General features: G+C 46.3%; 1 protein-coding gene across 9 annotated transcripts in view; it reads right to left on the reverse strand.

Annotated features, from left to right (window-relative positions):
- Positions 1 to 3517: 3517 nt before the first annotated feature.
- The window catches only part of CHD8 (chromodomain helicase DNA binding protein 8), a 137562-nt gene continuing 127889 nt past the window's right edge, over positions 3518 to 13190 (reverse strand). For 7 of the 9 annotated variants that reach the window (XM_070728815.1, XM_070728820.1, XM_070728817.1 and 4 more), the window contains 4 exons: positions 9864 to 9971; positions 8982 to 9161; positions 7615 to 7737; positions 3518 to 4772 (listed from right to left, as the gene is read on the reverse strand). In XM_070728815.1, the coding sequence (XP_070584916.1) occupies positions 4287 to 4772; positions 7615 to 7737; positions 8982 to 9161; positions 9864 to 9971 (897 nt within the window). In that variant the 3' untranslated portion in view covers positions 3518 to 4286. The remainder of the gene's footprint in view (positions 4773 to 7614; positions 7738 to 8981; positions 9162 to 9863; positions 9972 to 13190) is intronic. The other 2 variants (XM_070728819.1, XM_070728816.1) reach the window with 1 other exon arrangement.

A 13190-nucleotide genomic window follows, 5' to 3' on the forward strand; every position in this document is an offset into this window, starting at 1 on the left:
CCGCTTTCTTTTGGCCCCGCCTCAGGCTGTTTTGTATGGGGCAGTCCCCTTCGCGTGTGTCAAACGAATTTCAGGAAATGTTTGTGAGGAGAAAATTTACGCATGCGCTTGCTTCGTCAACATAGAGATAGTAATAGAAGACGTGTTGTGCAACTTTTTGTGTAGGCCAGAATGCCTGTCTTTTAAACAAAACTGCCTTCACAACTAAAAGGTCAGGGTCACCCAAAGCTTTTATATTCTATTTATTTTGTAATGTTGCCATGCAGCTACATTCCATAATTGCCCTAAGCCATTTTTTTCTCAGACTCCATTAAGACATCTTTAAAGCTGAAGGGCCGTCTTTCTATTTTGGACATAAAGATATATGGATAGATTTAAAATTTAAATCAATCCTATGACTCCCTGCTCGTTGCCAGTCACTCCCCAACATAAATAAGTAACCCTTCCCCCCTCCCCCAAATAATTGTAGTTTCTAACATGACAATGATACTAGTGATCCCGGAAGTATTGCATCCACGCATAAAAATGATCTAATTTGTAGCTCTCGTGTCAAAGCCCATCCATCCCCCGGGGCTAAAGGAATATTATTTGGCGCATGCGCAGACTATTCAGTTCCAGTGATGCCTGCTTGAGGAGTTCCTAGGGGTAAAGTTTGCACTTACCACAAAAGCGTGTGTGCGTGCTTTACAAACAACACAAAATTATTTTCCCTGCAAAGCAGTGTCTAAGAAACCTCAGCCTGGTCACAATTGAGTTTAATCTGAACTCCAAATACGAACTGAATAATCAAATTATCACAGATAATCCCCACCTTGGTATACTAATAACAAAAGATTTAAGTGCCAAAGCCCGCTGCAACAATATAGCCAAGAAGGCTTCAAGTGTGGTAAACCTAATCCTACGTAGCTTCTGCTCTGGCAATCTCACACTACTTACCAGAGTTTACAAAACTTTCGGCAGACCCATCCTCGAATACAGCTCATCTGTTTGGAACCCATATCGCATCTCAGACATTAACACCCTTGAAAATGTCCAAAGATACTTCACCAGAAGAGCCCTTCACTCCTCCACTCGAAATAGAATACCCTATGACAGCGTTTCCCAGCCGGTGTGCCGCGGAGACACGGCCAGGTGTGCCGTGAAGCTAGGGAAGCTCCAGCTGGGCGGGGCGCTGCCAGTGCCTCCGACCTCCCGGTTCCTGCCCGATGCCGCGGTTTCTGGCGCTCTCCTGCTGGGCCCCAAAGAAGGAAGGCAGGAAGAAGGAGAGCTTCATTCTTCGCGCCTTTTCCCCGCCTTCCTTCTTTGGGGCCCAGCAGGAGAGCGCCAGAAACCGCGGCATCGAGCAGGAACCGGGAGGTCGGAGACACTGGCAGCACCCTGCCCAGCTGGAGCTTCCCTGGCGTCGGCGGCAAGTGTCCTTTGGGGCCCGGCGGGAGGGCACTGGCGGTGGGAGTGGGGGGGGTGGCGGCTGCAGTGACGCAGGCAGTCGCGGGGAGATGGTGGTGGGGGGGGGGGGGGGCTGCAGCGGCCGCAGGCAGTCGCGGGGAGATGGCAGTCGCGGGGAGATGGCGGGGAGATGGCAGCGGCCGCAGGCAGTCGCGGGGAGAGCTCCAGGGTGGAGGCACCGACGGTGGCAATTGGACGTGCTGCTGGACGCCGTAATTGCTGGCGCTGCGGGCCTGGCATATATGGTGTCCAGCAGCACGTCCAGCTGCCGCCGTCAGGGCTCCCGCTTGCAGTCAGCTGAGAGAGAAAGAAAGAGAGACATAGCAAGAGAGGCAGAGAAAGAGACATAGCAAGAGAGAAAGAGAAACATAGCAAGAGGCAGAGAGAGAAAGAGAAAGAAAGAAAGATAGCAAGAGAGGCAAAGAGAAAGAAAAAGACATATAGCAAGAGAGTGAAAGAGAGAGAGAGCAAGAAAGAGAAAAAAGCAAGAAAGAGATAGCAAGAGAGACAGAGAGAGAGCAAGGGAGAGAGAAAGACATAGAGGAAGGGAAGGAGGGAGAGAGAAAGAGAGCAAAAAAGAGGAAGAAAGAAAGAGGGATGGAGAGAGAGAAAGAAGGGAAGGAAGGAAAAGAGAGAAAGAGGGAGAAATAGAGCAAAAGGGAGGGAGAGGGGTTTTTTGTCCAAACTTTTCTTTAGCCCGCCTCCCCCCCCCCCGCAATGTTCCCCAGGATTTTGAAAATATGAATAATGTGCCGTGACTCAAAAAAGGTTGGGAAACACTGATCTAGTCCAACCTCCCGCACAAAGAGTTATCCGTACACTATTTCAGACCAATGGCCATCCAATCTCCTCTTGAAAGTCTCAATTTTCACTGGTAGAGGAACCAGAAGCTGGAACTTCACTCTTTCCAGGGTGGCCTTGCGGACCAGGTCTAAGCACCCCACAGGGTAAATCTGGTTCGCGGGGCCTTGAGATTGACACTCCTGATCTAGAGGAAAAGAAACCCAAATAGGCACAGATCCTCAGTTCTCAAGATTATTGACAATCTTAATAAATCCTATAGCTTTAATCTTAAATTGTCTACTATGTACTTCGTATAATTCCAGTGGTGGAAATTAAAAAATATATACGTACTACCGGGTTCTGTGGGCGTGGCTTAGTGGGTGTAGCATAAGAAGGATGCTGCAAAATCTCTATTCCCTTCTCAGTCAAGGGGAAAGTTACTGCATGCTACATGCCCACGTTTCACCAACACTCCGCAGTCTGCATTGGTTGCCGATCAATTTCCGGTCACAATTCAAAGTGTTGGTTAATGCCTATAAAGCCCTTCATGGCATCGGACCAGAATATCTCCGGGACCACCTTCTGCCGCACGAATCCCAGCGACTGGTTAGGTCCCACAGAGTTGTTCTTCTCTGGGTCCCATCGACTAAGCAATGTCGTTTGGTGGGACCCAGGAGAAGAGCCTTCTCTGTGGCGGCCCCGACCCTCTGGAACCAGCTCCCCCCAGATATCAGAGTTGTCCCTACCCTCCTTGCCTTTTGCAAGCTCCTTAAAACCTACCTCTGTCGTCAGGCATGGGGGAATTGAAATTTCACTTCCCCCTAGGCTTATAGAATTTATACATGGTATGCTTGTATGTATGAATGGTTCTTTAAATTGGGGTTTTTAAGATTATTTTTAATATTAGATTTGTTTTCATTGTCTTTTCATTGTTGTTAGCCGCTCCGAGTCTTCGGAGAGGGGCGGCATACAAATCTAATAAATAAATAAATAAATAAATAAATAAATAAATACATACATACATACATACATACATACCTAAGAGGTCTGTAAGGGGGCGTGCATAAGCGCACCAGTGTGCCTCCCGTCCTTGACCTACGGTCCCCCATTTATTTGTAACTAATTCCATGTGCTCATGGTTTTATACTTATACCTGTTATTTCCTACATGTTTGACCAACTAAAATGCATTAAAATATATATATATATATATTATTTTACATTCGATTTGTGGAACTCACGTTAACATCGCTGCAAGAAAGAACAGGATGGGTGAGGGAGGGCTGTGGTTTTGTGCATTTTGTTCCTTTTATTAAAAAACAAAACAAAACAAAAGAGAGAGGGGAAAAAAAAAAGCTACAGGAAGCTCGCTATCTTCTCTTTCTCCCTCGGCCCCCTGCCACCCGAAGAAACCCCCGCCCTCGCCTCGCAATTTACTCTTTCCCCTCCCCCCCCAAACAGCCTCGGCCATTATTACACAAGACATATTACATATTTATAAATATAAACCCCGACCCCCACCCCACACGGAGCACGGAAGGAAAGGAAAAAGGTGTCTTCCTCCCATCTTTCCCCGGCTGTGGGGAGACTCAAAGGAAAGGAGTTGCTACTTAGAGCCAAGGTCACCTTAGCTTAATGGAGGAGAGGAGGTGAGGAGGAGGAAGAGGAGAGCCGGGTGGGTTTTTTCCCCCCCTGTTGCCTTAAGATGGCAGAGACGTTCTTAGGTGACAGTTCCAAGTGCTGCGGGAAGAGGGGGCAGGTTTGCTCACCTGGCCGAGAGCCACCTTTTATTTATTTATTCTTCCTCCAAAAAAAAAAGAGAGAGAAGCCCTTGGAGGCAAGTTGCTTTTTTTCCACCCACCCCCATTCCAGGACCCTGCTATGTCCTCCCGGAAACCAACCCGGGGACGAAAGGAAGCCTGACTTCCTGCTGCGAGCCCCCGACGGGAGTCTCCCAAGTCTCTGGCCTTTCAAATTCAATTTCATGAGGACGGCTAGCCCCCCCAGGCAGGGGGCTGGCCCTGTCGGAATCCGTCCGTCTGCCCTCCGGACTTAAGTTCAGTCTTCTCCTTCCTCCTCCCCTTCATCGCTGGAGTCGGAGTTGGCCGGCATCATGGGGTCGTCATCCAGCAAGGAAAAGTCCCGTTCCGAGCTGGCGTAGCCCTGAGACAAGTCGTCCATCTCGTCTTCCTCCTCGTCCTCGTCCACGCGCTGAGGGTGGCCTAGGTGCAAGGGAGCGGCAGCGTAGCCGGCGTGGCCTAGTCCCGGGTGGAGAAGGGTGCCGGAGCTGGTGGCGGCGCTGGCGGCAGCGGCGGCAGGGAACGGCATGTATTGCAAGGCGGAGCCATGGGCCGTGGTGGCTTGGAAGTGGGCGTGGTGGTGCAGAGAGAGGGGCCCCGTGGCTCCTAGTTGGACCCGGCCGGCTCCCATCAGAGCCATCATATTGGAAAACTCCATCGGGGTCTGACGACTGCGTTTCTGTGCGCTGTCGGCCCCCATGGCGCCTGGAAGGAGACGATTCATCGTCGGATCTGGAAGAAAACCCTGAAGGGAAGCAGAGGCTAAATTAGGCCATGTTCATTCATACTCTGTTAGCTGAACAGTTCAATTGTGACAATTCATTTAACCACCAAATGCTGATGGGAAAAAAGAACGACTGGTCCTATACTTAAACAAGAATCACATTGTCATAGAAACATAGAAGACTGGCGGCAGAAAAAGACCTCATGGTCCATCTAGTCTGCCCTTATAGTACTTCCTGTGTTTTATCTTAGGATGGATATATGTTTATCCCAGGCATGTTTAAATTCAGTTACTGTGGATTTACCAACCACGTCTGCTGGAAGTTTGTTCCAAGCATCTACTACTCTTTCAGTAAAATAATATTTTCTCACGTTGCCTTTGATCTTTCCCCCAACTAACTTCAGATTGTGTCCCCTTGTTCTTGTGTTCACTTTCCTATTAAAAACACTTCCCTCCTGGACCTTATTTAACCCTTTGACATATTTAAATGTTTCGATCATGTCCCCCCTTTTCCTTCTGTCCTCCAGACTCTACAGATTGAGTTCATTAAGTCTTTCCTGATACGTTTTATGCTTAAGACCTTCCACCATTCTTGTAGCCCGTCTTTGAACCCGTTCAATTTTGTCAATATCTTTTTGTAGGTGAGGTCTCCAGAACTGAACACAGTACTCCAAATGTGGTCTCACCAGCGCTCTATATAAGGGGATCACAATCTCCCTCTTCCTGCTTGTTATACCGCTAGCTATGCAGCCAAGCATCCTACTTGCTTTTCCTACTGCCCTACAACTAGGGGTGGGTTTTGAATTCTTGTACTGCCAGTTCACTCAGGGACACAGTGCATGGGTGGTTGTGCACTTTGCGCATGCGCAGCACTTTTTAAAAAGCCTTTGCACATGTGCAGAAGCAAAAAACAAGATGGCGGCACCTACGCTACTGCCAGGAACCGGATCAGGTGTGTGCCAGGCCTGGGTCGCTGCCTGTTTCAGGCCACCACGTTACTACTGGTTCTTATAGAATTGGTCCGAGCAGTAGGAACCCACCTCTGCCTATATGTGGTGTTTCCAAATGCAGATACAGTCTAGATATGAGAAAGATGCCAAATTTTACGAAGAATTAACAGTGTTAGATAAAATATTAACAGGAGCAGAAAAAAGATTAATAAAGAAATAAAGAATAAAGAAACTGCATAGTTATTTACTGGGCATAAAGTTGGAAGAGGAACAAGTAAAGGAGACAATGATAGCATGAACAAAAAAAAAGTTTGGTTATTTAACAGAATTAGATAAATGGCAGAAAATGTGAGACAGGAATTATAAATTAGTTTCAAGTTCAAGTTTCAAGTTTTATTGGATTTATATGCCGCCCCTCTCCGAAAACTCGGGGCGGCTAACAAATTAACAATGTCAACTGCCTATAAAGAGAATTTGTATAGGTTGTTCCATAGATGGCATCTTGCACCATCATGGTTGGCAAAGATGTTTAAAGATAAATCAGCTAAATGCGGGAAGTGGCTCCAGATACCTGGATCTTATGTGGTGGATTTGTGGAGAAGCAAAGAAGTTTTGGATAAAAATTAAAACATGGTTGAAAGAGATGAAACGACAACATATTGAGTGGAAACCAGAAATATTTCTACTAGAGATATTATCTGAAATTTATAATAAAGATAATGTATATTTAATTATTCATCTATTAACTGCAGCTAGAATTGTTATTGCACAATACTGGAAAAGTGGAAAATTTCCGTTGATGAGGTGGTGATTAGGAAAATATTTAGAATGTACAGAAAAGAACGTTACAACTTATTTAACAACTGTGTCACATAGCAATGGAATGTCTAATCCAAATTGTGATCTTAAATCAAGAACTATTTATTTATTTAATTTGACTTCTATGCCACCCAATCCCGAAGAACTACCTCTCTCTCTCTCTCTCTCTCTCCCCCTCTCCATCATTATATATGTATCATCCATCCATCCATCAATCCGCCTACCTATCTTTATCTATCATCCACAGATATATAGCCGCCCCGAGTCTACGGAGAGGGGTGGCATACAAATCCAATCAATCAATCAATCAATCAATAAACAAATAAAGAAACAAATAAATATTCATCATTATCTATATATCATCCATCCACCCACCTATCATTATCATCCATTCATCATTATCTAGATATCATCCATCCATCCATCCACCTGGCATTATCAATCATCCACCCACCCATTATTATCTATGTATCATCCATCCATCTACCTATCATTATCTATCATCCATCCATCCCTCCATCCTTATTTACGTATCATCCACCTATCCATCTATCATTATCACCCACCCATCTATTATCTATGTATCATCCATCCATCCAACTACCTATCATTATCTATTATCCATCCATCCATCCATCCCTTATCTACGTATCATCCATCCATCCATTTATCCATCATTATCTATTATCCATCAATCATCCATCAATCCATCCACCTTTCTAACCTATTATTATATAGTGTAGAATTTAATCAATACATTAGATCAAAACTGAGTAATTTTAAGATTAAATCTTTTAAAAATGTAAAATAACATTATAACATTGCTGACGACAGAGCATTCCAAGATTGGCAGACTAGAAGTGTGGGCTGAACTTTGTTGAGGGAGGAGAGAATGGGGATTTATCTACTACTGCTATTTCCCGATATGCTTTCCCCCTTTCATCCTGCCCTCCAGTTGTGAACATGAAAGGTCAAACAATGTTCAAGATCGAGTTCTTAAAAGCATTTTTTAAAAATGATTGAAAAAACTGAAAGCATCAGCCCTCTTCTATACCAAAACGTTAGGATGGTTATAGAATCTTGGTTTTAATCACCTTTTTACCGTTGGCAGAAATGCCAGCTACCTGCATCCTCTCCAGCCCTACCAGACAGGTTGGTTCTATCGGAACAGGTTTTGGGAACCGGGGCCATCTGTGCTTCCGGCGTTCTTCCATGTACTGGAGAGAAGGGGAAGGAAAATAGGTTGAGTTATACAGGGTTCAGTGAGTACAATTCCTTAATAAATAATAATAAATTTTATAAATGGTTTTTTTTTATATTAATGGGCTTTTAATTATTTCTAACATCAGACTACTATTGTACACTGCTTTATTGTTGCTATTAGCCGCCCCAAGTCTCCGGAGAGGGGCGGCATACAAATCCAATCAATCAATCAATCAATCAATAAAATAAATAAAATAAATAAAATAAATAAAAGAAAGAAAGAAAGAAAGAAAGAAAGAAAGAAAGAAAGAAAGAAAGAAAGCAGGGGTGTCAAAAAAAAAGCTGTGGACCAGGTGCTGCCTGCGATGTGGTCAGATGTGGCTTGTGGAGGCATTATAGAAAATGTAAGAGCCAACCCATGTCGATTTGGCCTGGTTTACCTAGTGAGAAGAGGAAACATCGAGGCAATGTGGTTTCAGCCTGGTCTATCCAGCAGGAAGAGGAAACATTGGGCCAGTGTGGCTTTGGTCATAAAATGGGGGCAAAACCATATTGCTTAGCAATGGAAAGCCTACGCTCAATTGTGGTTGTAAGTTGAGGAGGGCTGTCTGTACTCTCCTCTCTCTCCCTAGTCAAGGAGGCTTTTCTTTCTCCTGGAGATTTTTGGGGTTATATTCTCAGCTAGAATGCTGGTTTCTTGAGACTTAAAAGACGAGCCATTGTAATTAGAAGCAAGCATTTAAAAGTCTCATTCGGAGTGGTGCTAGTGCTCTCACTTCACAATCAGGAGACTGCGAGTTCAATCCTAGTTAGAGGAGATATTTCTCTCTCTGGACAGAATGAGAATATATCTGCTGAACAAAGCTCGGCATTGGCAACAGGAAGGACATCCAGCCATTAAACCCTCTACTAGTTCTATTCAGTTGCCCAGACTCCACCCTGCAAGGGATTATGGGGCCATTAAATGATGATGACTTATAGTCTCATTTAGAAGAGGCAAATTGTGGTCCTTTGCATCATTTGGTTAAGGCATGCTGTGTTTGAAGACTTTTAGTCTGGTTTCAATTCAATTTCAGGCCCTGGGAGTTACTGAGAAGATTAAACAGTGAGACCTCTTCCTAAGAGAAAAGGTAGGATGATGTGGAGGGAAAATGATATCTGTGGATGAAAAGGTGGGATTTCCAAAAGGGAAGGGCAGAGGATTAGCACCCTGTCTGCAAATGGGGAGCAAAGGTACGTTAACTGAAGAAATACTTACAGCCAGAAAGCGAGGATCAACTGCATACTCAGGGTGGGCCTGCAGCCACACCTCGAGATCAGCCCGGCGGGGAGCTGCGTCGCCCACCAGCAGCGTTCCATCTGTCTTGTTCACCACTGGGATACGAGCCTCCAGGTCGATATCGGGACCTCTCAGTGCTTCCAGACACTGCAGTTCCAGCTGAGATGAAAGAAAGAAAGAAAGAAAGAAAGAAAGAAAGAAAGAAAGAAAGAAAGAAAGGAAGGAAGGAAGGAAGGAAGGAAGGAAGGAGAAAGGAGGAAGGAAGGAAGAAAGGAGGAAGGAAGGAAGAAGAAAGGAGGAAGGAAAGAAGGAAGGAAGAAAGAAAAGAAAGGAGGAAGGAAGGAAGGAGGAAGGAAAGAAGGAAGGAAGGAGAAAGGAAGGAAGAAAGAAGAAAGGAGGAAGAAAGGAAGGAAGAAGAAAGGAGGAAGGAAAGAAGGAAGGAAGGAAGAAAAGAAAGGAGGAAGGAAGGAAGAAGAAAGGAGGAAGGAAAGAAGGAAGGAAGGAGAAAGGAAGGAAGGAAGAAAGAAGAAAGGAGGAAGGAAGAAGAAAGGAGGGAGGAAAGAAGGAAGGAAGGAGAAAGGAAGGAAGGAAGGAAGGAAGGAAGAAGAAAGGAGGAAGGAAGGAAAGAAAGAAGGAAGGAAGAAAGAAAGAAAGAAGAAAGGAAGGAAGGAAGGAAGAAGAAAGGAGGAAGGAAGGAAAGAAAACAAGCCAGCCGAAAAGTTAGGGTCTCTAACACGGCTCTCCCTCCTTCCTCCCTTTGCTGTCTCAGGGTCACAAACACGTGCCCCACCACTGACCAATGGATTGGATGCCTGTGGCCGCCAATCCCGAGTACCGACTTGCAAGCCAGCCATTGCTCACCTCCACCATTTTCTTGCTACTTTTCTTCTGGGTGAGAGCTGGCCGATCCCGGATGGTGCCATTAGGGACCAGTTTGTGCTTTTGAAAAGTCAGTTTGATTCCTTCTTCCTAGAAAAAATGGATGGAGAGTTAGGGGGCAAGGGCAGAGAACTCAGGACCCTCTCCCCTCTGCTACCGCTCATTTCCAATTAGTCTTAACAAGCTCCTCACAGATGGGGGGGGGGGGTTGGAATTGGGGGAGAGGGAATAATAATGTAAAATCAGTGGCACGGACATCTGTTGATTATCCACAAGATAATCTAAAGTTTCTTGACAGGTTTGGAAGGAGTGGGTGGAGGAGTGGGAGTCATGTAGGGTCCTTAGAAGACCCTACTTCTGTCTTAAGCAATGGCTGGAAACTAATGAAGGAGAGAAACAACCCTAGAACTAAGGAGATACAGTGGTACCTCTACTTAAGAACTTAATTCGTTCTGTGACCAGGTTCTTAAGTCGAAAAGTTTGTAAGTAGAAGCAATTTTTCCCATAGGAATCAATGTAAAAGCAAATAATGCGTGCAAACCCATTAGGAAAGAAGTAAAACCTTGGAATTTGGGTGGGGGGAGGAGGAGGAGGAAGAGGAGGACAATCGCTGCCAAAGGAAGAAGGTGAGGGGAGGAGAATCAAAAAAATCCAAAACTTTAAGGCTTAAAAAAAAAAGGGACTCGAGGCGGAGAGTTGGAACACGCGCCTCCCATTCACCTGGCAAGAGGTTGCCTCCCATATACTGCGCCAGAGAGAAACCCAGGCAGGTGAGAGGGGGGAACCTCCAGCTCCTTTGACCGAAAGGCGGCTGCTACCTGCTTCCTCTTCCTCCCCATGCTGAAGGGTTCCCCTCTTCTCTTGCTCACTCGCTTTGTAGCCGGCGCCATTCCTTCACTGTGGTGACTCCTCGGCTTGGCTGAAGCCGAGTTGATCCGGCCGGGGTAAAACACGTTCTTTTGCCTTTCCACACAACACTGGACCAGAATATCTCCGGGACCGCCTGCTGCCGCACGAATCCCAGCGACCGACTAGGTCCCACAGAGTGGGCCTTCTCCGGGTCCCGTCAACTAAACAATGTCGGTTGGCGGGCCCCAGGGGAAGAGCCTTCTCTGTGGCGGCCCCGGCCCTCTGGAACCAACTCCCCCCGGAGATTAGAACTGGCCCTACCCTCCTTGCCTTCCGTAAGCTCCTTAAGACCCACCTGTGTCGTCAGGCATGGGGGAACTAAGACATCTCCCCCGGGCATATATAATTTATGAATGGTATGTGTGTATGTATGTGAGTTTAGAAAATGGGGTTTTTAAAAATGTTTTTAGTATAAATTTAGATTTGTTATAAATTGTTTTTTGCACTTTGTTGTGAGCCGCCCCGAGTCTGCGGAGAGGGGCGGCATACAAATCTAAATAAATAAATAAATAAATAAATAAATAAATAAATAAATAAATATATGGGAGGCAGCGCGAGGGAGTCACCATGGTTTATTCCCTCTCCAAGCGCCCAGAGAAAGGAAAACCATCGAAAGGCTCCTCTGGCAGCCCAGAAAAGCCTGAGATGGCCGGGATTAAAGGAGGAAGGACCGTTGAACTTACCTGAATGGTCTTCTCGATGCACTGCAAGGAGAGTCTAAAAAACTCAGTCCCTACCAATCAGACTAGAGTACTACCCATGTTGGATTCTCCTTGCAAGTGCATTGGAGAATGGCAGGAGAATGGCTGGGCCTTTGTGCCACTCTCAAATTTCCTGGGAAATTTTCCCGGGCTCGGGTTCTTAAGTAGAAAACGGTTCTTAAGAAGAGGCAAAAAAATCTTGAACATCCGGTTCTTATCTAGAAAAGTTCTTAAGTAGAGGTGTTCTTAGGTAGCGGTACCGCTATATATCCCAACACAGGAATGTCAAACTCAATTTTGCCGCATTAGGATTGTTTTTTTTACTTAGGGGCAGGAGGGGGGAGAGGGATTTTGTGAGGTATGGATGGGGGGGGAGGGATGTTGCCAGGAGGCTTGACGTGGGACCACATCTCCGCACATGTGGTTTTATTCACTTATAAAAATTGACAGACCATTTTGTTATTTTGAATACATATTTGATCTACTTCAGGGGTGTCAAACTCAAGGCCGGAAGGCAGGGGGTAGAAGATCTGACCTGTGGGGTACTTAGCTCTAGCCACTCTGGAAGCAGAGAAGGGCTGACCTGCGGCACCTCTGCTAGCAGAAATGGAGCCTACGAGAGCCATGGCTGGCCCCACGAGTCCCGTTTCTGCTGGCAGAGGCTTGCAGGAGGCCATTGCAGGGGAAACAGAGCTCGGAAGCCCACTGGCAGAGCGCTCGAGCGGCCACAGGTATCTCCAGCAGGAGTGAGGTTGAGCTGGCCGCACCCCTCGCCCCAGATCAAATACAACCCTGATGTGGTTCTCAATGAAATTGAGTTTGACACCCATCATTTACTTCATCACCCTATGAGAGAGACCGGATTAAGAAGCTGATTTCATAAGAAAGACTAGAAGTATAAATTGTTGACGTAGCCGACAGCAGCAGAATCCTGCAAGCCTGAAACGTTAAGGTGTTTTACTTTTCCTCCCATTTATAACCTTCTGAGCAAAGGACGGCCTCCTGCAGAACTCCAACACGGCCCATTTTCAGTCGCGGGGGCAGCGCAGGCCAGTCCTTAAGCCATTTCCAGGCTGGCCCCCACGAACCAGATCTAAGCACCCTGCGAGCCGGATTGAGGCCCATAGGCTTCGAGTTTCATACCCTTGTCCTAACAGAAATTATGAGTGCTCCAACACTGGAGGTTTTTAAGAAGCGATTAGACAACCGTTTGTCTGAAATGGTATAGGGCCGTGAAGACAAGCCTGTGGCACGTGGAGCCATATCTCAGGGCACACAAGGTGTTCTAGCATGCATGTGTGTGCTGGCCAGCTAATCTTTGGCCTTCTGGAGCCTCCGGAAGGCCAAAAATTCGTTTCCAAACTTCCTTTTGGGCCTGTTTCTCACCATCCACAGGCTCCACAGGCTTTCTTGAAGGCCGGGGAGGGCAAAAAATGGCCCAATGGATGTACCTGATATCCGGAGTGACGCCCTTGCACATGCGTGGGTGGGCTGTGTGCACATGTGTAGGGGGAAGGGCACTGACTTGTGGGTGTGGACATGCACACACGTTCCTCTTGGCACCCGAGCAAAAAAAGTTTTGCCGTGACTGGTCTAGGGTTTCCTGCCCGAGCAAGGGGGTTGGACTAGAAAACCTCCCTGGTCACTTCCAACTCTGCTGTTCCATTATTCTGACCAGATGGGCTGAAAACCAACCTAC

The sequence above is a fragment of the Erythrolamprus reginae genome, chromosome Z (assembly GCF_031021105.1).
Source record: "Erythrolamprus reginae isolate rEryReg1 chromosome Z, rEryReg1.hap1, whole genome shotgun sequence".
Lineage (NCBI taxonomy): Eukaryota > Metazoa > Chordata > Lepidosauria > Squamata > Dipsadidae > Erythrolamprus > Erythrolamprus reginae.